At 46.4% G+C, this 26293-nt stretch overlaps 1 protein-coding gene across 2 annotated transcripts in view; it reads right to left on the bottom strand.

Annotated features, from left to right (window-relative positions):
• Nucleotides 1-26293, bottom strand: part of PIP4K2A (phosphatidylinositol-5-phosphate 4-kinase type 2 alpha) — a 177611-nt gene that overhangs the window by 7529 nt on the left and 143789 nt on the right. For both annotated transcript variants that reach the window (XM_040645330.1, XM_040645331.1), the window contains exons 6-7: nucleotides 23613-23651; nucleotides 8504-8617 (exon numbers count right to left, since the gene is read on the bottom strand). In XM_040645330.1, coding sequence (XP_040501264.1) covers nucleotides 8504-8617; nucleotides 23613-23651 — 153 coding nt within the window. The remainder of the gene's footprint in view (nucleotides 1-8503; nucleotides 8618-23612; nucleotides 23652-26293) is intronic.

Here is a 26293-nt window from a genome sequence, read left to right as displayed (position 1 = left end):
GCGGCGCTAGTAGTACTTTCCCTGCAACGCCGAGCCGGATGCTGGAGGCGTGCATTTATCACATGGAGGCTGGATTACACCAAAGAGCAGAGAGCAGGACTGGCAAGAAGGAGGGAAGAGAGCTGTTCTCCCGACAATTAAGACTGGCTGATGGGAAAAACCAGGGACCTCCCAAGTAGCTTCCAGCAGAGTCTCTTGTGAAAGCACTTTGAAATTCAGCACACTGGGCTGAGAGGGGATTATTATGCTGTCCATCACAAATAAGTAAAAGCCCCAATGTCCCAATCAGCCAGCAAATGCCCGCGTCAGTGCTCTGGTGAACAACACGGTCCTTCTGTCCTGCTCAGGTTTCCTTATGATGGAAGCGGGGGACCGCAGAACCCGAAGGTGGTTCACTTCCCAAGCAGCAGCTTGGGCCCCGGGTTCCTGCTCTCGCTCTTTCCCCCGTTCCGGCCGCGGCGACCTAGCTCTGCGGGTTAGCCTACTCCTCCTGCCAAGGTCTCGGTTGACTTTTCGGGTCATGATTTTTCTTTTCTTCTCGGTAGATGTACCCAGACACATGGCCTGAAGCCCATGTTCTAATCGATCAATTAAAATGTGGCGGCCCGTCTGCCGGCTAAAACCAGACAGCTCCCTTACCACCCAGCTGGCTGGCTCGGCACAGGGTCCAAGACTGCTCTGGCCCTGGGCTTGTGGCCCAAGAAGACGCCTGACCCCGACTCTTGGAGGACTCGGTGCCCCCCCCGCCCCGTGATGTGGAGCAGCTGGACGCGGGTAGAATTTAGGAAATGGAACTTCCTTATGCAAAGGGCAAGCATATGAAATTATAGGTCTTGAAGTTCGGGCTGAAAATGAAATGAAATCAATTTGTGGAGACCCGCAGAGCCATTTTTCCTCCCGAGCCCGTTGGGAAACAGTTCGGTCTCCGAGCTAAAGAGAAAGCCATGCTCCCTTAAAGACAAGGAGACGACCTGCCCCCCTGTTCCCTGATGCCTTCAGTCCCTCACCAGCCCGGCCCCCTCCTGCCTGCTCTCTTCTTCCTTAGCTCCCATTTCCTTGTCTTCCCACCATGAATCCCCTCGGGCCACGCCGATTCTTCCTCATTTAAGCTCAGGGGGGAAAAGAAATGCACACAAATCTTTGTTTAGAGATGTAAGCAAGGGAGGAGAAACCTAATACTTAAAAATTGATGCATGCAAGCCCTTTGGCAAAAAAAAAAAACAGTGCTGAATAGCCAACAGGTAGACAGAGAGGTGCTCCACATCCCTCATCATCAGGGAAATGCAGATCAAACCTCAGTGAGCTACACCGGACACCTGTCAGGACGGCTAGTATCAGAAAGAGAACAGGCGCTGGCGAGGATGGGGAGAAAAGAGAACCTTGTGCGCTCTTGGGAACCCAAACTGGGGCAGCCCTTGTGGAAAACGGTATGAAAATTCCTCAAGGAATTAAAAATTGAACTACCCTACGATCTGGCAATCCCAGTCCTGGGTAGAGATCCAAAGGAAACAGAATCATTATCTCGAAGAGATCTCTGTACTCCCATGTTCACTGCAGCATTATGCATACTAGCCAAGGCGGGGAGACAAGCTCGGTGTCTGTCAGTGGATGACTGGATGAGGAAAATGTGATCTGTATACACAGTGGAATGTTGTTTAGCCTCAAGAAAGAAAGAAATTCTGTCGTTCGTGACAACGTGGATGACCCTGGAGGGCATTATGCTAAGTGAAATAAGCCAGACAGGGACAAATACTGCATGATATCATGTGCGTGCACGTGTGTGTGTGTGTGTGTGTGTGTGATCTGAACTCCTAGAAACAGCAGAAAAGTGGTTGCCAGGGGCTGAGAGGGGTGGAAGAAATAGGGAGAGTCGATAAAAGGGTACAAAGCTTCAGCTATCAGATGAATAAGGTCTGAGGACCTAACGTATAACACGGTGACTGTAGTTGGTAATGTGTACTGTATAAGCGAAATTTGTTAAGACAGTAGAACTGAAATGTTCCCACCAAAAGAAAAACGAAAAAGGTCAATATGCGAGGTGATGGCTGTGTTCATTCCTTGATGGGGAAACCCTTTCACAATGGATACGTACATCAGTCATCGCCATGGATACATTAAATATATACTGTGTGTCAACTCTACCTCAATAAAGCTGCGTAAAGAAATGAAGATGTTACTTAGTCTAGTAAAAACAAAAAAAAGCCAACAACAAACAAAACAGTGCTGGTTCTCGAGCCTTCGATCAATGTTCTGAGCCCCACAGACCGAGGAAGCTGTTGCTCCTCCCATGGGCTTTCCCAAACTCCCCTTTTCAAGTCCTCACAGAGCAACTTGCCACCTCCCTCAGCCAGTGGCCAAAGACTGCTCACCCTGCCATATTCTTCTGGCAACTGCTGGGTGTCAGGGCGCGTTTGGCCAGGGACTCATTTGTGCGGGCAGCGTCCCCCTCTTGAGGGGGTAACAATTCCACGGAGTGCTTGAATCTTTTACCCACACAGAGCCAGCCACCCGGCCACGGAGCCGGATCTCAGGTACCCGGGCTGCCCCCCACCAGCGCACGGATGTGGAAGAGAGCTGGCCATGCGGGGTGCAGAGACAGCTGGCCTAGCCTGAGACAGGCATTCTGATCCCCGCGCAAGACAGCAAACAGGCTCAGAAGCTTAAAAGAGCTTGCCCAAGGAATCAAAGCTAAGAAGGGGTGAATTCAGGATCCTGAGTTCAAAGCTCTTGTTCTTTATGCTGCACGAGGCTCTGCTTCTGGAAACTGCATTAAGGCGGCTTTTCCCAAGTCCTGCTCTTTGCAACACTAGTAGGGAAAAAATGAGTCAAACAAATCAGATGGTTTCTGAGGAGGAGGGCCTACCAAAGTTACTAAGGCCCGTGAGTCTCTGCGAGGGGTACCTGCCAGCAGCAGGCCTCACACTGATTTCATCACGATGCCTGCTTTCCTCCTCCCTTCAGAATGCCCCGGGGGCCTAGTGATTTGGAAACAGAAGACATTCAGGAAACACTGCATCAGAAACCCCCAGTCATACCCTCTGCCCCCCGACAGGTATGACAGGCAGGTGGCTCACTGGTGGCCATGGGTCCCAGGAGGCTGTGCCTGGGGCTGACCTTAGCCGGAGCTCCGAGAGAACAGGCTCAGTGCCTCCTTTGTCTCCCACACCACCCCCTCCCACACCTAGCACAGCGCCTGCCCCCTCTGCCCATCCCCCCCAGAGGTCTGGGCACAGCTGCGGACACTGATGACCAGATGGCAGCATCTCCCCATCAAGTCCAAGTGTGTGTGTGTGCGCGCACTCTGCGTGCAAGGTGGGTGGGGGCTTGGCTGGGCCCAGTCCTGCTGCACTTGACCCGTCGCAGGGCTGCTCTTCCCGGGGCCCTTGGAAGCTCCCTGGGAGGCGGTAAAGATCGATGCTGTGCTTACTGACCCCCAGTCCTCAGGGAGGGGAGGGAAGGGAAGATCTTTTGCAAATGCAAATTTGGTCTTGCCCAGCCCCTGCTGAAGGCCCTCCCATGGTATCCCACGTCCTACTGGGCCGAAGCAAACTCTAACACGGCCCAGCGGGCCAGGACAGCTTGGTTCCGTTACCTCCTGGGCCGCCTTGAACCCTGTTCCGGCCCATCGTCTGGCCCTCTTACCAGCACCCAGTTACCTCCCAGCTGACTCCGGATCTCAGCTGCAGAGACACTTGCTTACCGGCAGCCTCTCCTGATGCTGCCTCGGCCACATCCCCAGAGCGCGCGCTTGGATGGACCAGCGCACCTCCCCTAAGGACGCCTGGCTTAGCTGCCCGTGTATCTTGTCGGACTGTCAGTCGACTTCTGTCTTCCCCGAACGTGGCAGCCCCGTGAGGGCAGGACGCTGGCTGTTTCTGCCCTCACCGCGCTGCGGCCTGACGGGAAGCGATGGTAGGTCTTGATATTTATTGAACGAGTGAATGAGGTGCCTGCTGCTGAACTCACCCTAACTTCCCGAACCCCTTTCTCGAAGACATAATCCCCCCAGCCAAGTAAAAACAGAACAAGGCAACAAAAAACCCTTTGCTTGAGACCGTAAGAGGCAGCAGCCCCTGGGAGCACAATGAGACCACGGACCACGCGTCTGTGCTCCGAGGAACGGGGCAGTCTGTTCCACCTTCACCCGGCTGGCTTTCAGACACTCTCCCCGGTGTGCTTTCTTACCCAAGGAGGGGGCCGCGCGTAAGGAACCTGCAAAGGCCGCCGGCGGGGATGACGGGGGGCGGGGCTGGACCGCCTCACTCGGGGTGGGGTGGAGGGGAGAAGTCTCCAGGCCCGAGTGTCCCCTCTCGCATCGGTCTGCTCACAGTGCCAGACCCTTCCCCGCGACTGAGCTCTGCAGTCACACCACTGCCCAGGCTCCTTCCCCGTAAGGCAGCTCTGTATCCAGAGCTTCAGACGAAACCACTGGTGACAAGGAAAACACGCCTCCAGGGAAGCAGCGGCTTTGACACACCCAAGATCAAGGAGCCGCTGCGGTCCCAAGAGCGTACTGCGTAAGTTTTCAGATCCAGGGCGCCGAGAGGGAAATGGAAGACCAAGGCCAGCAGAGTGGGGAAGAGCATAGGTTTTGCTGCTAAGGGTGACCCCTTTACTCTTTACTTAAAGTACCAGAAAATCTTTAGAAAGAGTATAAGTTTGGGAGTCAGATGGGAGATTCAATCTTATTTCTCTCACTTGCTAGCTCTGTGCCTGGACAATGAGTTCACTTCTCTGAGCCTCAGTTATTCTAACTATAAAATGGGGTAATACCACTAAGCTCATACGGGAGGGTGGAGGGGATAGAGAGAGCGAATGTAGTTTAGGTGATGAAAACAGGGCCTTGAAGGTAACGACAGAGGCTGTGACAGAACTGCCCGTGGTGTTATTACGGTAGAAAGACTTTCATCAAATGTACACCTTCCACACAGGCAGATTCAAGGGAGGTGGGCCAGGAGGAGAAACGTGGAGAAGCCCAGAGACTGACCAGCTCTTATCTTCACAAAGTTAATTTTAAATCTCTTCGGAAGGAGAGCAGATTGAAATGTGGCAATAAACCTGAGATTCCTGTTAGAGAAAATTCCTGCTGGGTATCACGAAATGACCATGGCCTGGAAGACGCCACGTTGAGGGGAAGGAAAGGAGGGAAGGGGTTAAGGGCTCCACTGCTGGGGTTTGCCTCCAGCTGACATTAAGGAACTTAATACATATTTGCTCTGTTTTCTGTTTATCCCTTTACGCTTCTGACTCAAACTTACTGATTTTTTTAAAGAGATTTCAAAGCATGATAATTTATAAATCTTTATAATCTTTAGGTCCCCTGCCTTTCCTCCTTTTCAACTTTTTAATAATAATCTGCCAGACCTTTGGTCGGCTTTTTTCTTCAGAATATCCCACCTAATCTGATTCCTTCATAATTGATTCCTCTTTATGCCAAATCTTTGAGCTAGAATCTTCTTCAGGATCTTTAATGAGTCCTGTCACAAACCCTTCTAGAAAACTATGTGGTAAGAGAGCCATTAATAACCTCTCCTTCACAACATTGAAATTCGCTTTCTTTGCTAACTTTATTAACACATTTGTTCTACTGAATTACCACCTCTTAACACATCTGCAAAGCAGAATTAAAAGTCCAACCAGCCCTATTTAACAGTTATCTCGTATCACTTGTTAAAAGTTGTAATAATCCTCCTTTGGGGCGTTCATCAGGAAACAAAGTCTCAACAGTGTTCTCACAAACATTTTAAATTTGCATTTTATAGCGGGGCAGTTTAGGAGTGTGGCCTCTGACGGCCTCAAATCCCAGTCTGAATTTGGTAGCTGTGTGCCTTTGAGCAAATTACAGAGTCTCTGGGCTCAGTTTTCTCATCCATAGACTGGGATAATATCCGCACTCATCGTTACGAATGAAAGAGAGAGTGACTCTGGAAAGGAGTTTAGGCTCCACCAGTGGCTCCGTCAGTGCCGGTGGCCCACCATCCCCACCCCCACCTCCGTCCTTCCACCCATTTCCACGGCTGTGGGCCCATAAACACGACAGCTGAGATGCCCTGTGGTAGGGGCCCCCCGACGCCCCTGGGCTCCCAGTGTGAGCCAATGACAAGAAAATGGGTGCCAGCTCTCCACCGTCCACTGTCATGATCCGAGCTGACAACACGCAGGCCAGAAGGCCAAAGTGATTCTCGCTCTCCGTAGAGCACTGTCTTTCGGAGGAAAGGCCTCACCGATACGTAGTTACGTGCAAAACTTTCTGAATTGAAATATTTTCAGGGTATACGAACAGAGCAGGTTTCAGTTGCAGGAAAAAAAAAGCAGCTAGATTCTCCTGACAATTCTTTTCGTATTGCTACAAAAATAGATCCCTTCTTGAGCTGTTATAAACTCATCTTCCACCTTAACCTTAAGCATTAAGTAGAAAGCAAAGAGTTGTCCCCACCCCCTACCCTGAAGCAGAAAACTGTACTCAAACAGGCCAGTCAGCTAAATTATAAAGCACAGTGTTAATGAAAAAAACAAAACTAGATTAAATTCTAGTCTCATTTATCAAGATCAGATGTCAAGCCACTTCACCATAATTACCTGCTTAAAAATTTAATGATGCTTCTGCATGAATTTCAAAACTAAAGATACTTGTATCAGCCATTGAGATTTTTTTTTTTTAATGAAAGAATTCTTTATGCCCTGCCTCTATTTCAACAAAACAGCTAAGTGCGAGCCCTGCATGGGATTAAACTATCAAATCCTCTAATCAACGACATTATTAGAGACAACAAAAGGGCTGAGAGGATCCTTATGTAATTCCACTGTAAATGTGAACTGTTTCTGTTACATCGTATCTGCAGTCTAACTATCCTAGTGACACAGCCAACAGAAAAAAACGATGGAAACAAATTTGTTTTGTTTTTGTTTTTGTTTTTTGCAAATTGCACATAACCCTAAAGGATATTTACCATAATTGCTCAATTGGTATTATTCTCAAGATCAGAGATCTGCTGATTGATGAATAAAAACCCGAAAGTGAGCAAGTCTACCTAGAATAGTTATCAGATCAAGTTGACACCAAAGTAGGGGAAATGTTTAATGTTTAATGTTTACCTAATATGTACTCTAACAATAATCACTGGCAACATGGGAAAAAATGCTTATTAATGAAAGACTGGAGAAAAAAATGTTACATGTTAAACACTTTTTTCTACTTTTCTTTTTAAGTAGACACTTGTATCCTTCACAAATAAACACTATTTAGGTTCTAATTGAAGTATATACACCAGGGAGGTTAAAAAAAAAGTAAACATTTTTTATGAAAATAATTCATGACCTAAAAATAATTATGAACCCACTGGGTCAGTATGGGTGTCTTACAATGAAAGAGATGTCAGAGGAGGAAAAAGGAAATTGTGACACTGCTCTGTCCTCACGGGGGATACAGTCGAATGCAAGACACTCATTCTTTGGCTCGAGCCATTTAATTATTTTTATTTAATGACATGAAAAAGAAAACTTTCCACTCAAGCCTCTCTCGTAAGTAGCAGAGCTGTACTGGTGTGGGGGGAACTGTATTTCTAAGTAAAAAAATAAAAATAAAAATAAAAAGTATACGACACTTACACATACACATGAATGAAAGTAGCCGCTCAGAAAACCTTTGTTCAGTAACTGTCTACGTTAGAATTCTCTTTGCACGGTCTTGTAAACCTAACGAATCTCCAGAAAATCTTTTTTCCCCCGAATTAATTTCTAAAGGACTCATAAAAGGACGTCTGACAAGAGAGCTGTGATGCCTTTAAAATCAACAAAAGGGTAGGGAAAAGTATATTTTTAATTCTTACACAAAATTGCAGTTAAGAAAAACAGCCTCCCTCACGAGAGACGAAAAGCCCATTTTCACACAGTATTTTGTGTGTCACCCGCCCCCACCCCCACCCCGTGCCGCTGGGGTCACGAACAGCCTCTGCGCTGTTCCCGCCACGTGTAAGGCTCGGTGGGCCTCGTGACGCCGCTTTCACAGAGGCTGGTGGAAATGTTGAAGCACCACGTGACCGGGGCTGTGCTTACTAACACCGAGATGGGGTTTGGAGGAAGAAAACCCCAGATCCACACAGTTACTCAACATTTGTTTTTGAAACGCTTTGCTGGGTGACAAAATGTCATCGCTGGGCAGCACCTCCCTCTGGTCGCTGCGGGCGGTCCGCGTGAGCCGGCTGCGACCGCACGGGCTCCCCACCCACCAAGAACGTGGCCACCCGAGGGTGAGGACACCCCGCAGAGGACATCAGGCGCTTTCCTTGGCCGGTCATCTAAGGGAAGGAGCTGCCGAAGCAGCACACTTCTTTCCTAGACCAGATCACACAGGACATGCACCTGTCTAGATGTGATTTTCGTAACGTCCAATACGGGTTTTTGCCTTGGCTACAGATTTAAATGGACGGTTGAAGAAGCTTTTCAAAATCAAGAGTGGTGACATTTCTAGCATGGGGCTGTCCTTTACATTGATTTTTCTTACCTCAACATCCTTTTTCAGTTTTTCCAGGAACACCTTTTTGTTGTTGTCATCAATATAAATCTTTTGGCCCTCATTAATGAAATCATTATCCTTTAAAGTCGGTAGTTCTTTGGCCTAAAACAAACAACAAAGGGAATGAAAGAAGTTTGAATAAAATCTAAGAAATAGATACCTTCCAACCCCAGAGGTCAAGTTTCCACCCCCGGAAATGGAGCGTGCCTCGCTCACGGCAGGCGTCTGACCCGAGGCAACAAAATGTGAGGTGGCTTGACTACCGCAAGGGGGCACCAGTGAGCTACGACCACTGGAAGCATTCCCACTAGGAATGGAGGGTCAAACGTACTCCATATTACGAAGTTTTGTAACAGACTTCATGGCATAAACCTGACTGCTTTCTTAGATCCACTCTCTTACAGGAAGTCTTCTAAGTATAGAATTTGTATTCTTGGAATTGTCAGGAACCTTCAATTTTCTTACTGGTACAACCCAACTCCACAACCCTGACACTTTTTGGGTAGCTTTTGCGGGCTTCATGTTACAAATAACAGGTTATCTTGTCTCAGAAAAGCACCATCCGTAATCATATCTAATTTCTCAGTCAGGGAGAATATGCAGCCAGAGGTTGGCCATCTGTCCCTTCTAAGCCTTCCTGGTCACCACCCCACCAAGAAGAAAATTCTGTTTGCATTTGGACAATGCCGAAGGAAAAGGTCTTCTTTTCACATAAAACATACTAAGATGAACAGTTCTATCCTTTATGAATAAACAAGAGGGTGGTGAGCTGGCCACTACACTGTCCGTCACAACACAAAGTCATGGGTGACGATCGAAACATGGGTCACAAAGCAGTAAAAAACTTGAGCTTATGCTATAGGATAATATGGGCATATAATTTTGAAAGTGTGGATTATTCCATTTAACTTTGTGCAACCTGCATTCTGGGAGAGTTCAAGACCAACCAAAAGCCCCTCCCCACTCCTGTTAGCTAATCATATCTTATTTCTTCCAGCTGAAAGGAATCCAACATCAGACACGGTCTTAGTATACCAATGAATGTCTGAATGGCTCTCTTTCCCGTAAATGTGAGCTAAATGAAAAAATAAAATAATCCAAGGAAAGAACATATTCTCCTTCCTGCTCCCCACATTGCCTCCCCGTTATTCAGAGCAATAAAAGAAAACCCATTGGATAGACCTACTGAACCATCTTTCAAACGCCTGAACTTTTCCTTTTATGTAAACTATTCACATCTGTCTGTGCCCACACATATATGCACATATATTATGCAATTCCAAATTTGTAGCTCTGCCACTCATTTTAACTTTGTGAAAATTTGAAGTCTTGCAATCGTGAAAAAAGATTCTACTTATCTGAGAAAGGGCGCACGCACGAATGGGGGGAGGGGCAGAGGGAGAAGCGGACCCCCCGCTGTGCAGGGAGCCCCATGAAAGGCTTGATCCGGGGATAGTGAACTGAGCCAAAGGCAGACGCTTAACTGAGCCACGCAGGCGCCCCGGAAGTTTTGCAATTTTTAATTTGATAAAGCTACTGCCAAAATAATTACCTTTACAAAGCAGGTATAGCAAAGATCAGAAATCCAAAGATTTGATTCAAGTAGCAGTTACCGAAGGACCGGCATGCACAGGAATGCAAAAATGCAAAAATTTTATTCTAAAGGAGTCTGTGATCTAGTGTGAGAGGAAGACAGGAGAGCAAGTAGGTAAAAACACAAAACACAAGGCAGCATGAGTATGCAAAACGGATAAACAGTGCCCTTCTTGGGGGAGACTCCTCTACTTTCAAACACTTCCATGCTGAGTCCAGAGTTTTGAGGAAATAAAAACACAAAGCCATTCTTCACAAAAACGATGGAGGGGCCTGTTAGTCTGACCCCCTAAATCTGTCATTAATGATTTAAAAATAACGTCATAAATGTGACATAAAAAACCCTACGTGTGACGACAGCTCATTAACGCGAAATGTTTGAGTCAACCGTGCTCAACCGTCAGGCGGCTTCCAGCACAGTTATAAATGTAAGGCTGCTTCACAGCGAATAGGGTCTGAAGTTTCACAGACCCAGAGGGCAGTGAGACACTGCCCTGGATACAAACCTGGAAATGCCTTAGAAGAAAGGTTCAAGCCAGATCTCCACACACACTCAGAGATGGAGGAGCGGATTCTCCAAGGGGACACCCCGGGTGTTGGTGTCTAACTGTGCGTGGGGGGGGGGTGGTAGCGTGTGTGGGTGACGCTGTTAAGGATTAGGGTACCGGCCTCAGCTCCACAACTCACTCCGTACATGTAAGAGAAGAAGGGCAGAGGGATTTGGGGTTCCGTGCGAGCAAGGGAAACCTGAAGCCGGGGATGTCAGAGCAGAGCCGCGGCAGTAAGTGACACCGTGGATAGGTGTTTGTAATTCCAGGCACATTCACGAAGATGAATGCCATTCGGGTTCACCCCAGCAGGATTACCTCATGTGACAGGGAAAACTTAATCCTAGCTCATAAAACTCCGGGCACCCTGTACTCTATTACTAAGCTCACTTGTGAATTTCACAGGCACTAGGGACGTATTTAGATTGGATCAAGTTTTTAAAAGGGCAACCAGATTGGTTAAAAGACTTAAGGGCTTACCGAAAGGCTCAGGAGGCAAAGGCAGATCCTTAGCAGGGCAGCTGCTGGCGGAATCCAACACGGGTCTACACATACCCACCCCCAAGTGTCTGCAGTGGGGCAGAGCGCGTGGGAGTGCCCCCAGGGTGCTGAACACACGAACCCCGATGTTCTGGACCCTGGCTCCACGCCCTCCTTTGTCAGGGCCTGGGGCCAGGTTTCTGGGCCCCTCCAGGCAGTGGCCTCAGGCTCGGAAGGGGGAACAAGCCATGCAGCGCCAGCTGCTCTGGGTCCTGCGCTAATAGGCATTTCACCTGCATCCACTTATTTACATGCATCGTCTTGTTTATTCTTCACAACAATCTTAACTCTTACCCCCCTAGATTCATACCGACAAGGACACCGAATTCAGAGAGATCATGCAACTTAACGAAGGTCTTAGCGAAGGTCTCACAGCCTGGCAGGCGCAACAAGGAAGCCAGTTCTCACGTGGAGACGGGAACCCGGGCTGCCTGCTGCTTTGCCATTCAGCTCGGGTGGAGTTGTTCTGAGAACTCCGCCGACACCCGTGTGACACACTTAACTAGCGAGTGCCATTTGTCGTCACCGCTACCTTCGATGGGAACATTCGACGAATTGTATGGATTTAAAACCTAGACTGCATACAACACCTTTTCTAAAAAAAAAAAAAAAAAAAAGAACTTTGTTCTTTTCTACTAAGAACTAGGTGAGGAAGATAAAGTCACCTGGCAGTGATTCACGCTCAAGAAAACCTTACTGCTTAGCTTTTGAAAAATTTTTTAAATTTTCATTTCCAGTATAGTCAACAGAATGTCATGTGAATTTCAGGGATACAATAGAGTGATTCGACGACTCTCTACATCACTCAGTGCTCATCACGGTGAATGTACGCTTGCTCCCCCTCACCTGTTTCCCCCACCCGCCTCCCCTCTGCTAACCATCTGTTTGTTCTCTATAGTTGAGAGTCTGTTTCTTGGTTTGTCTTTTTTCTTTTTTATTGCTTAGCTTTTAGAACAATTTCAATATATCCCTCTGATAATGAGAAGTATTTATATTTAAACGCAATTTTTTTTGAATGAAGAAAATGACCAGGCTATGAGTTAATGAGCGAGTATACTCTCGGTGTACAGGCCCACAAAGGGGAGGTCTGCAGCACAGCACAGAAGTAACCGTGGGTAGCGATGGAGTCTACCCTTTGCTTTGCACTTAGGAGAGCTTTGAAAGCCTCGAAGTCACTGGTCTGGTTCTTTAATGGGTGTCTTTCATAACCTTTCTAGTTCAATGCAGAACCAGCCAGAGGGCGGAGGAAACCACCAGCGCTAAAGACATCAGCTCAGAATCGCTTCTTAACTGCGGACTCTCCCAGGCTGGCTCCCAGCCAGCGGTCAGCAACCTTTCTGAAGTGGTAGTAGGTTAAGTCTTTATTTATTCCCTCTGAATTATGTTCTCCTGGCCAGTTTCGTGGAGGCTGGGAGCCTCCGAGTGTGACAGGGGAATTGCAGTACCACACAAGGTACTTGCGGGGAGGCGATGCCAAGAAAGATGAGCTCCATCACCCTCCCCCATCCTCCCAGGGGCCAGGACTCCCGCGGTGGGGGGGGGGGGGGCTCTGGGAGCTGCTCCCAGGCCCCGGGGCAGCCCAGGGAGGCTGCATACAACCAAACTCAGCGTAGGGTCCAGCACGGCCCAAGTGTAATGAGGCAAGGTTACTTTCTCTTTTGGATGAGGTAATTCTATTGGGGTGGACTGGACCCCAAATGACATTCACCTATTCTAATGCGACATGTAAGTGCACAAATGCAAAGGCGTGAGCGGAGAGACACCACTCCCCTTGCAACCTAGCTATCCGGCTTCCATCGTTCGGATAAAATTAGCAGGATGCATATCCCTCATGCTTTCCCGCGGGGTGATGCCAGACCCCAGGTCCATTGGCCATGGCCCAGCACGGCACAGAGACTGAAGTGTCAGGTTCTGAGCACAAACTGGATCCAAGCTGCCGGGGTTGTAGCTCAGCTCCTCCCATTATTAGCTGTGCGGCTTTGAGCCAGTTACTTGACCTCTCTGTGACTCGGTTTCCTCCTCTTTAAATGGGGATCAGCCAACAGCATTGCTTGGATCCAGTTCATACACATACAAAGCTTGGGGCAGTGCCTGCCACGTGGAGGGTTATATACAAACATCGTCAGTGTTATTTGTGGGTCATGTGCTCAAGGATGGCTTGTGTAGCCAGAGAAACACTCCTCGCTGATAAATCCAGAGCAAGATTTTTAAAAAGTTTGGCATATTTAACATTTTTATACTATCTGTGACTTTCTGAACCAGCTGCTTAATCCGTCTCTTGCGAGTCTATACTCTTCATTAGTAAGAAACATACTATGTAACAATAGTGGTCACGGTCAGAAATGGTTTATATGTAACTCAACACAAACGAACATGGCCGTGAGAGTCGGGATATACACCCAACTGTGTCAGAGCCTGAAGATAACCAACATGCGGATAGTTTCCGTGTATAAATGCTTCTCAATATAAGCGATTACTGATTATTCCCTAGGGGTCAATAAAAGACATAAATGATCTCTAAGGACAGATTTGGCCAGGGCTTTGAGATTTAAAAAAAAAAAAAGGAGAAAGTATGCAGAACTAACAACGACAAAGTCCACAACTCTCGTTTTTAGAAATGAACCTATACTTCTGTGGCCAGAGGGAAATTATGGATCCCGAGAGGGCCAAGGAGGCAAAGGTAGAAAGAATGGTAGAAAGGAGATTAATGAAACAAAACTAGGCATTAGAACAGCCCTTCTAAAAACAGTTAGCGCTTTTACTAAAAACTTTAAAATTTCAAATTAAAATTTTTCAGATTTTTCTGAAAACAAATCCAAAAATAAATGTTTAGCAAAAGAACTTACATCGTGTTTCAAACGGAAGTTAACTTGTCGGTTACATGTAAATATTTACCTACTTCACTGGGCTCTGCGATGTGATACACGATTGCCGTCATGTGTGCGGAGTTTAGTAATACTGCCTATGGTAAGGGCTAGTAAAGCCAGAGAAATGATACAGACGTCTTATTTTAGTGAGATTAAAAAATCAAATTATCTCTTAGATAAGTCAGAAAGCATTTTTTTTTTAAAACATCACAAATATTTGAAATCTGTATTCACGGTCAAAACCATACCTTCATATACACAGAATTCAAACGAAAATGATACTGGGTTTTATCTTTGTGCTACAATTACATTAAATTATACTAGAAGAGTCTATCGTATTTTACATTGCCACTACCAATAGGAAAGTAAAAAATACATGTATAGTGAAAATGCACAGAGCCAAAATTTATATAATACAGAGCCATGTTTTTATTTTCGCCTGGACAGAAACCCTAACAGGAAAATGGAACATACTCCTGTCACACTTGAGTGTTTAATGCAAACAGGATTTTGGCACCAGAAGGTTTCAATGCAAAGGATAATGCATAGCATAGTTCTCTGTGATTAAAGGACTTGTATTTCAGAAAGAAATGAATTTTTGTACGATGTGCTCATTTGGCAACCCATTTTTAAAGTCTAATTGTAAGCCTTGATGTCAAAGATTGCCGCCTGGTGTCCTTTTGATGGGCTGTATTGTCACACTTGGAGCTGAATGCACAACATAAAAAAATATATGTACTAATTATTGTCTCGTGTTAGGGACTGCTTATGTTCCTGATTTACTTGTTATTCCAAGCTCACCTAAATGAAAATTAAAAGAAAGAATGAAACCCCCTTCACCAGGCTTTCTGAACCACTTCATAAAAATCAGAGTCTGTGGGGCTGAAAATATCCTATCCAGAAATATTTCTGTGAGGGAGAGAATTTTAGGTAATCCTTACTTTGGAGTTAGGATAAAGATAATTTGATTGAATAACATCATATATGTGGTATCAATTTTAGGGCAAGAAGGGATGTTAGAGATGTGTAATAAAATCAGTTCTGCTTCTCAAAACATCCAAGCCACAAACTGGATACACGAAAAGGCAAGTTAGTGAATGTGGGTAGAGTTCCTACAGAAGTGGCAAAGATAACAGGTGCCTTCTCACAACAAGTGCATGGAGCAACCTCCTTTAACGTAAGTAGGATGTCTATGCAAGCTCATGGCTTGGAAAACGATCCAACAGCCCCTCACTACCTTGTAATGTCCGCAGCGAGAATGGATACATTGGTGACCAGCATCTGCAAGTGAAATGTTCATCACTTGTATTTTGAACTCGTCTATGTGTAAATGGAGAAAGAGAAAATACTTCAACACACCTGTGAAACTGGGCTGCAATTAAGTAGCACAAAACTGGGTGAAGCCCCAGTGCGATTCTGCCCCTTAGAACTGTTGGGGCTGGCAGGGCCCAGCTGCTGGTTATTTATTGTCCCTGAGATTTTCAAGCTAATATTTAAAATGTGAAATGTACTGCTTTTCTAATATTGTCATGCGTTTCAAAACATAATGGCCCTTTAATGCTAAGTGGGTGGTATCAGTGGGGACAGTGTGGTTCTCCTCCACAGGCTGTGACGTGACAGTTAACTTGCATGCGGGACACACAAAATAGACTGTTACGATCTAACCAGAAGATTCCGTTGCACGGATGTTGATGGTGATAATATAAAAAATTTCAGAGTCTGAAAACTTAAGCAATTGACCAAGTACGATATGGTTTCTGGTTTAATACTAACCTAGCGAACATCACAATTTTATTATTTTATTTTATATTCTAATTTTTTTTTAAAGAGAGGAGAGGAGGGGGAAAGGGAGAGAGGATCTTAAGCAGGCTCCATGCCCAGCATAGAGCCCAATGCGGGGCTCGATCTCACAACCCTGAGATCATAACCTGAGCTGAAATCGAGAATCGGACGTTTAACCAACTGAGCCACCCAGGCACTCCACAATTTTATTATTTTAAAACGTATGCATCTGTAGCAGCTTGGCTTAAATTCAGGCCCCATTCTAAATTTTGAAGTTTTCTTTCCACCACGACTCTTTCTGGAACCAACTGAATAAGAGTTGTCAGCTTAAAAAAAAAAATCCCCATATCTAACAGCACTGCTCCTTGCGGGATTGAATTCATCCCAGAGACATAAAAATGAATTGAAGGCAACCGAGAGTTTCCACGCCACCGGAAGCCATACAGGCCCGAGGACTTTAATACTGCGACCTGGGAGGTGCTTGCAAGAGCACCCCTCTTTCTCACATGCCTCTCTTACCAAATTCCAAATGAGTTAAATCTTAAAAACTCCACTTCCCAGACTAACCCCTATGGTTTACATTACGGGGTTCTTAAGGTTTGCTTCGACATCCGCTGATATAACAGGACAGTTCTAAACATTCTTCCCATGAATCTAGCAATCACCTTCACCCATACCTGGAACAGACAGGATCTGAGTGACTGTCACGTCCAGGACTTTCCAAAGTCCAGTCTGCTGCTGATCGGCACCTCGGCAGGAGGGGAGAGCTTTGTTTGAAACAAGAGATTCTGACACTAAAGCAGGAAAACGAATGATACGATCCGGTCTTTTTCATCTTACGAATGATGACAAAGTGAAATGATTTATCCCTGAACCCTAAACTTCCATTAGTGCCAGAGCAGGGGCTGGGACTCAGATCCACGACTGCTGTTTGGGGCCCCTCCCCGAGAAGCCCCTTTTGTAAAACATCTCTGGGCCAGGAGGCAGATGTTCCTCATGTTGCCTTTAACTTAAGGTCTGAGGACCTTCTTCTGCCCTGATGGGAACCCATTCCTTGCACTCTGGGGGCTGGAATCTGCGTTTCTAGCCCTGGCTGGCAAAGGGAAGTGATTCACTTCCATCTGGGGAGAAAAGGGATTTTACAGAAGGAGGTTAAAGCATGAGCCGAGTTTAGGGATTAAAAGCCGCGATCATCTTGTTTTAACTGATGACTAGCTGACGGCGGGAAGATTCCCGAAGGACACGCCGCTGTCTTGTGTACATTATTGTCCGAGCAGCTTTGTCACCTTGCCTTTAACTGCATCCCAAAGAACCAGAGAGAGGGTGTCATTAATTGTAATTTGTTACAATTTAAAGATTACAAAAGAAATGCTGAAAACTGGTTTGGGAAAGCATTTCTTGATGTAAGGGTATTAATGATCAACTCTCCCGAACCTCCAGTCAGTAATAGGTAAAATGTCAGAGATGGTGACAGTCACTTAATTGCCAGTGCAATTCACAATGCCTAAGAATCGACCAGGCAGCTTTCCGCGGCCCATTATCAAAGTGTCAACAATGATTATTGCCAATATAGTTACACAAATGCCAATCGCAGGGCAGGTGTTTCCTTTCACATGAGTTCCGGGGAGCAGGTTAGATGTTAAAAGGAATCTTCTCCTTGGGACCCAGTGACTCCATTACACAGGCTCTGCTTTCCCTCATAAAATCAGACCCGAGTTTTGAGGAGAAGTGTGCAGAACGATGAACAAAATGCATATTTGTGTAAATCCCCAGGACTCTGTCTCTCAAGAACATGGGCTCTTTAAAGAGTCAGGTCAAATCCCCCAGAAATCAAGTGAGTCCAGTTATGTTTTCTTTTACTTCCCCGGATTCCCTGCTGCGTCGCTGGCTTGCTGGCAGCATGCTAAGACTGTCATTTGTAAAAAGCAGCCTGCTCAGCTATAATTACTAATTTGATGTCACAGTGGAATCGCAGCACAGCTGTGGAAAGATCGACCACCAGGGAGATTCGCGTTTGTCTCATTTAGAGGCGGCTAACTGCTGGAGCCATGAATGGAAGATGCCCTTCCATTAGAAAGGAAAGAATTAAAGAATAAAACAAGTCATAGCAGCTGTCAGAATTTGACAACGGCTTAAAAAAGGAAAAAAAAAAAAGCACTGTTCTGCTTTTTTTAATAAAAATTCAAGACATCTGTACATGCGTGTTCTGATACTTGTTGCCATGAAAGTGATGCCACTATTGTTTCGACACAACTTCTTTATTCCCCTCAGTTCCATCTTCATTATTATGCTAATGCAAATCACACTAATTATGTGTCAAGCTGAAATCGAAGGGACGGACTCGTCTGCACCTATGCAGCATGGAATATGGGAAATGACGGTTTCAAAACTTGTCATCAACAAGTTGAAAGTATGGGAAATTAAAACAGTTATCATGACTCAGATAAAAGGAAAACTCACAATTGAGATTACTAATGAAGCCATGTCAGTGGGATTCTTTAGGAAAATTATTCTTTGCACCATGACATCATTTCTTAGAGAACACAGTTCCAGAGGGATGGCAATGAAAAGATTCCTGGCAGATCGTGGGATTTCATTCAGAAAAGCCCAAAACGTAGAAAATAAATATTTTTAGCCTTCCTCAAATAGTTCTACCCGGAGGTAAAAGCGACTGTTTTGATAACATTTATGGTTTTATTTGTGAAGACAAAGAATAACACGCTTTTTTGGAAGATGAAAAATGTTAACTGCTCATGGAAAGGAAACCTGAAAACTGACAGAGAAAGGCAAAGGCATTTTTTTAGAACTTGAAAAAGCCAATGGTTTTAAGCGTTCGGCTCCATTATATGCATTTCATTTATTTTGACGTACTACAGTTGAGTGGCTGTTACCTCGGTTGTGGTCAGATTATAAACAAAACGCTGTCTCCGAGCCATGACGCCCTCCTACCCTCGCAGGCGGGCGGAGTTTCCATCCGGTACAGATTTTAATGGCTTTTTTTTTTTTTAAAGATTTTATTTATTTATTTATTCGACAGACATAGAGACAGCCAGCGAGAGAGGGAACACAAGCAGGGGCAGTGGGAGAGGAAGAAGCAGGCTCATAGCGGAGGAGCCTGATGTGGGGCTCGATCCCATAACGCCGGGATCACGCCCTGAGCAGAAGGCAGGCGCTTAACTGCTGTGCCACCCAGGCGCCCCAGATTTTAATGGCTTTTACTTCCTTTTCTATAAGGTATTTCCCCTGGCCCCTGGCCCCTGCCCAGTGAGCGCCTGTAAACTAGAAGGGCAGGTGGGTGGCCTTTTGCAGCCGAAACTTCTGGAAGCAGAGCTATCACGAACCCCGAAGGAAGCAGAGAGCACTGAATTCTTCCTCAGGGCAATCGTGTAGACAACTTTAATGTTTAATGTTTACACGGTGTGAGATACAGCGACGTCGACTGTGGTGACAAAAATGCCGAAAGCCTCAAATGGAGGAAATGTGAATCGGTCGTTTTGCCAACACAAGATGAAACCAAACGATTTATTTCACGACTTTGAAAAATTTTAAATCAAGATTCAGTAAGAAATGCTCTCGTACCATATTTAACTCCAAACATTGTTTTGTGTCAAAGCAGGCAGGGAATGCTTCATGAGTCATGGGATTGCTATGAATTTTTGGTAACAGGTCCTTTCAAAAAAGGAGACAGAGAAGTGCCAGACATTCAGGGGGTAATGGCGCAGTGGTTAGAAAGGTAAGCTCTGGTACCCTATGATCCAGCCATTGCACTACTGGGTGTTTACCCCAAAGATACAGACATAGTGAAGAGAAGGGCCAGATGCACCCCAATGTTCATAGCAGCAATGTCCACAATAGCTAAATCGTGGAAGGAGCCGAGATGCCCTTCAACAGATGACTGGATTAAGAAGATGTGGTCCATATATACAATGGAATATTACTCAGCAATCAGAAAGAACGAATTCTCAACATTTGCTACAACATGGACGGCACTGGAGGAGATAATGCTAAGTGAAATAAGTCAAGCAGAGAAAGACAACTATCATATGATTTCTCTCATCTATGGAACATAAGAACTAGGATGATCGGTAGGGGAAGAAAGGGATAAAGAAAGGGGGGGGTAATCAGAAGGGGGAATGAAACATGAGAGACTATGGACTCTGAGAAACAAACTGAGGACCTCAGAGGGGAGGGGAGTGGGGGAATGGGATAGACCGGTGATGGGTAGTAAGGAGGGCACGTATTGCATGGTGCACTGGGTGTTATACGCAACTAATGAATCATCGAACTTTACATCGGAAACCGGGGATGTACTGTATGGTGACTAACATAATATAATAAAAAATCATTAAAAAAAAAAAAAAGAAAGAAAGGTGAGCTCTGGGCCAGAAGCCTGGCTCCACCACATCATAAGTGGGGGGCTCTGGACAAGTTACGGAACCTGTCTGTGACATAACCTCATTTAATAATAATGGCGCCAACCTCGTAGGACGGTTGGAAGGATGATATGACTTGATTCACGCAAAATGCAAAACACTGTCTAGCACGTAGTATACACTCAACAAATACCAGGTATTACTACTGACCTTTCCTAATCCCAAGACATCACACTTAACAGTAAAAAATAAATAAATAAATAACCCCAGACGAAGGTAAGGTTTCACCTGTGCCACTGACTGTGTGAAGGAGCACGGGAACTGAAGCTCATGGGTCTCACATCTGTCACGATGTGAGGTAGGAAAGGTCCTTCCCATCGCTGACTTCTCTAAGCCCCCCTCCAGGGGAGATGTTCTGAGGAACAATTCAGTCCAGGATAAAAGCATCCTAAGTAGGCTCCTCAGAAAAGTGGGTTTCTATTAGACAAATTCTGTAATTTCATTCTTTTCACAGAAACCTCCACCAACAAAGGGTTCAGCGTTTTCGGTGAGGCGGGAAGTGGAAATGCGGTAAATGCCATGGGTTTCTGGAAAGTGTGTGGTCCTACAAGCAGAGCAGTGGAGGGAGGGACAGGCAACCGGATGGTCTGCTTCTGGTGAAATATTAGCTTCAAGGATGTCAAACACTTGTGGCTTTCCTTCCTACGTGGGCTCGTCTTAGGATTTTGGCTTCAGCAGCAACCACCCCATGGCCTCTAACTGTCTTTCTTGGCATTGTTTATTGTCAGAGCGGACCATGCCCTTGGTGATCAAACGTGAAGAAATGAAAATGAACAGAGTGGGGGGAAAAGGGTGGGGTCTGCTAGCAACAGTCTCGAGGGACCTGGGAACAAAGTAAACACAGAGCGACCAGCGTGGAATAGTGGATGTCATCACCACCACAGCTCTTACTCAGGGGCTGGCTTCTTGTTATGAGGCCGAAAAGTCTGCATGGCTCTTCAAACAGTCCAGATATTTTCTTCTAGGAGAAAATCCCAATCCTACTAAACCTCTGAGTTTATTATGGCCTAAAACCTAAATACCCGCTTGGGTCCTGGGCGCTTGGACAAAACATTTAGTCATAGCAACATGGAAGTTGGTAGTCCATTGTTTCTGCTTCTTTTGGCCAAAGCTGGTGCCTTCAGGGTGACTTGTGTGGAGATTAGAATGTAAAAATATATTCACTAGTGCACAGTAAAAATAAAAACGGTCGGGGCGCCTGGGTGGCACAGCGGTTAAGCGTCTGCCTTCGGCTCAGGGCGTGGTCCCGGCGTTATGGGATCGAGCCCCACGTCGGGCTCCTCCGCTATGAGCCTGCTTCTTCCTCTCCCACTCCCCCTGCTTGTGTTCCCTCTCTCGCTGGCTGTCTCTATCTCTGTCTAATAAATCAATAAAATCTTTAAAAAAAAATAATAAAATAAAAATGGTCAGAGAAGGATCCGCCATTTCCTTTTCCGCCCCTCACTTCATCACCCACTGAGACCCAGCTTCTGCTCCACCCGCTGTCATGGACAAGGTCACCAGAGAGTTCCTTGGTGGTAAGTCCAATGGATAATTCTCAGTCCTCATCCTACCTGACTTTGCAGAAGTATCTGGTTCTGGGACAGTTCTCTTCCTCTGGTTTCTGGGATACAACTAGAGGGCAAGTCTCCCAAGACTAGGGGCGTTACTCAAGGCAGTATTTCTCACAATGCCTGCAGAAACGCTTGCTCACAAGATACTCCGTAAATGTCTGAACAGATGACCCAAACTTTCCTGGCTCGTCTGCTCGTCTGTCTCTTTGGCTGATCCTTTGCAGGACTCTCTCCTTTCACCCACTCCTTAAATGATGAAGTTCTTCTGGGCTGGTTCTAGACACACTTCTCTTCTGTTCCATACACTCATCCTGGGTGGCCTCAGCTATTTCCCTGTCTTGGCTGATGATCCTTCCTGTGAGGTTTTCCAAGCCCTTTTTTCCCAGCTGAAACCCTCCCTGGAGCCTCTCAGGCCTACTGACCATCTCAAACCCCGCACTGACATTTCGAACCCCTCCTCCCACTCTGCTCCCCACCCTCCCTCCACACACACCTGGCACTGTTTGCCTCCCACATCGAATCTCTGGCTTCTTCTTCCTGAATCTGCCTATAACCTATCCTCTTCCACCATCTCAGCTCAGGCCACCACTCTATCCGGGTTATTTCAACAGCCTTTCCAACTGGTGCGGCTTACGTCACCCCCCAGCGCTCCCTGCCTTATCCCCTTGCCCAGGGTGTTCTTTCTCACCTTTCCCTCCAGCTAGCTCTTCCTTGTCCTTCAGGGGTCCAAACACCCCCTCCCGACCCCACCGAGCCCGAGTCAGGTGCTAAACGCTCCCTGTTAAACCGCTTATCACATGATTACTGTCATTTCCTATTTTAATGTCTGTGTCGCCTGCTAGATGTGTCTGTGTGGTTCCTTTTTTTAGCCCCTGGAGCTAGGATGGTAACCATGAAAAAATTCACAAATAGTTCTGAATGGATAAAGAAAAGTAGATTTCCAACATGTAAAATTCAAATCAAGACAGGATGAGAATATTCTAAAATCATAATTTTAAAAACAAAACAGAAACAAAAGTCCTGAGTCCCACTTTCAACGGTTTGGTCAAAAAACTTGCCCAGGTGACGAGGGGGAGTAAGTGAGAGTATTGAGGTACCTTTCGTATAAGCAAATGTCGACTGGGGTCAGTTTCGATTTCCATACAGAAAGCTACTTCCCAAACTCTTAATCAGACTCATTCAAGTTCAATCTGTCTATACTCTTGCATAATTAACCAAATGTGGTTCAAATATTACCCGCTGTCCAGTGACTCAGGAAAAGATGAAAAGATAGTCTCCACAGCCCTAATTCTTTAAGTAAAAAGCACTCTAATTCTACCTTAGAGCTGGTAAGGAGTTTGAAGCTCATCCGAGCCAACCTTTTACAGGTGAAACTGAAGCTCCACGCGCTCCTTTTCCAGGTCCCCAGCCAGGGCTCAGAGACGCGTGGGAAGGACTGGAGCTCCCAGCCGCCAGCCAGGGGGAAAGCGGGGTCAGGAACCCAGCTGCTGAGCTGTGTCTGGATCCTACGTAACTACGCACATGGCTGTGCTGTCAAGACCACGTTGCATGTGAAACGTTTCTTTCAACCACACTTGTAACTAACAGAACTATTTCATTACCCAACAAGGAGTGTGGGACAGCTAATCTGAGGACGAGAGCGGAGGCAGGAGACTTCTCAGGTCAGGGACATGCTTCTCACTGGCACGGCGGAAGGGAGACGGCAGAATCACAGTGGAAGGCAGGAGAGGAAGGGTGGACATAAGGGGGGGACCGCGGCGGGAACAAGTCAGGGTACTCACCTTTTCCTTGTCGCTGGCTTCTCTAGCCACGGTAGAGCCCTGAAATACAAAGACGTCATGAAAACATGCACAGGGGAGGCATCGGGCTTCACGCGTGTAAAATACCCAAGTGTGCCCGGGCAGAGGGCAGAATAAACGAGCGCCCACTTTGCTCTGGAGCTGTACCCTGAGTGAGCTCTGTCCCCTCCCTGATCACAACTCTGCCCCATGGGCGCGCCCCGCTCTGCAGACCATTCCTGCTGGCTCGTCTCCAACCCTTTCCCTAGCTTGTCACCCGAGCTGGATTTCTCCCTGGTTCTTGTCCCCTGCTGGAAATCAGAACACCTGACCATCACTTGAACAATAACTTTTTTTTAATGATTTTATTTTTTTTAAAGAGAGAGCACATGAATGGGGCGGGGGGCGAAGGGCAGATGGACAGAGAGAGTCTTAAGCAGGCTCCATGCCCGGTGCAGAGCCCAACACAGGGGCTCGATCTCACGACCCTGATCACGACCTGAACCAAAATCAAGAGTCCGACGATCAACCGACTGTGCCACCCAGGTGCCCCTCGAATGATAGCTTATTAAGACCAGATCAAAACCATGCTCTGCTTCTTGCCGTGATTGCCAGAAATAGTTGGTCTTAGATCTTCAAAGCTGAAGTGGCTGCAGTAGCCACTGGGGCATTAAATGCCTCCTTCCCTACATTATGTCTTCCAGATGTGGGCACGTCCTAGCCCCCCGCCTGCCCTTGTCCCGTTTCAGAGTTATTGATGGCCATGTTGTCCTCACTACTCTGAGTAAGACCCGTGGGTCCTTCCTGTTCCCCTTCTCTCTGAGAATCCCTTCAGACATACATTTACTTGGACCCCTTTTGTGCCAGGCCCTGGGCTGAGCACAAAGGTATCAAGGGGAAGAAAAGACAGTTAATCTCCACAAGTCTCCTCTAGCGCACTGGTCTTCAAAGCCGCTCCTCAGAGCTCTAGGGCTGTTCGAGAAGACCCAAGCCCACCCAGATGCCAACAGGGGCGCGGGGTAGAGCTCAAGAAGAGAAACTTCCCCTTGTTTGTGGAAGATATTAACGCAGAAGAGAAGTTGGTTAGCAGATGGCCAGCGAATTCCTAGCGATGTCAGTACACCAAGAACGATTTCTTCTCTGTGCTCCTCAGGGACCACTGCAGTACCTCACACAGCAATGCTTGGCATTCCCCGAATAAATGGTTGGAGAAGGATCATGACCACTTCACCGCTCTCCTCTCCCCCATGGCGCTGGCCACCCAGGCAAGACCAGGTGAGCAGAGTGACGCGCTTACCCGGCCACCTCTTCTATAGGCACTTATCGCCCTGGAGCCCATGCATTAGCCCATCGCATTAGCCAATCGTGAAGAGTCCCTCTCCCTCACCCCGGGTCAATGCTCCATCCCCCGGGTGGTCAGCATTCCCAGGCCCGGCGCGTATCAGAGACGCTGCTGTCAGCCCAGGGGAAATGCTCAGAGTTTCTGGGAGACGCATCAGAGGAGCACAAAGTTGACCCATGAAACGATGAGGGATAATGTGAATTGCTCGTGAAGGAAAACGTGTGGTCCCTAGCGCAAACCCGGCAGCTGCCACTTGTAAGGGTCCGTTTTCCTTTTTTATTTTTAGGGATTCTTGAATTCAGACCGCAAAGATCTTGCTTTACACACTGGTTTCTAAGAAAGAATATTCTTAGATTAAAAAAAAAAAGTGGGATATTTGCAATATTTGAGTGCTGTCTATGTTCCTGGTCAGAGGAAGAAACTACTTATTCCTCTTCGTATCTCCAGCCAAGTTTCTGGTGTGTGTGTGTGTGTGTGTGTGTGTGTGTGTGTGTGTTTTCCCTCCTGCAATACAATTTATCCTGCTTCTGATTCTCAGTGAAGCTTCATCTCTATGTAAATGCAGATCCTTAGCCGGAGGGGCGGGGCGGAATCTCACCCAAATTTAAATTAATCCAAAATAAAAATTTAAACAGAAGTAGAAAATAAGGTTAGTAAGTCAAGGCCAAGAGTTTGAGCCATGAAATGATGCGAGATGTCCAAGTTCCATCACAACCGAAAGTACTGGCAAGGAAGAGAATTTATTCTACAAGCTGAAAAAGGGAGATGAAATTAAGGAAATATGAAGCCAATTAAAACTATAATATCTAAACTAAAATAATAATAATTATAAAAATATAATATAAGTCTAGAAGTATAATTTACATGAAGATACGTTTACTAGATGCTTGCTTCAATGAGGCAGTATCTTGGGGGACTAAAAAATAAAAAAGGATCAAAAATTTGCCTTTAAGGCACTTACTAGTAGAATGGATGAATCACGACCAAAATTCATTGAGCAATTCTCATATGCCACACATTATGCCAGACATGACATACATACACGTGTGCGTAACTGAATCCTCACAACCACCCAGCAAAGGTAGGTATAATCATCCCTGTTTTACAGACGAAGAAACGGAGGTTCAATAAAAGTTCAGCAACCCACCCACAGCTAATAAGTGATAAAACCAGGACAGGTGGCTTCAGAGGTCACTCTGGCTTATTCTATGGGGGAGTCAGACCAGTGAACAAAGTCCCGTAATACTCCATAGAGTCCTTTCTCTAAGCAGCGTTGCAAAGGCTAAGTGAGAGCGGTGGTATCGAGAGCCCTGGAGAGTGGCTGGGATTTCCACCAGCGGCG

The sequence above is a fragment of the Ursus maritimus genome, unplaced genomic scaffold (assembly GCF_017311325.1).
Source record: "Ursus maritimus isolate PB19 unplaced genomic scaffold, ASM1731132v1 scaffold_31, whole genome shotgun sequence".
Lineage (NCBI taxonomy): Eukaryota > Metazoa > Chordata > Mammalia > Carnivora > Ursidae > Ursus > Ursus maritimus.
The sequence above is the reverse complement of the archived record's forward strand: the minus strand, read 5'-3'. Positions and strand labels throughout refer to the sequence as shown.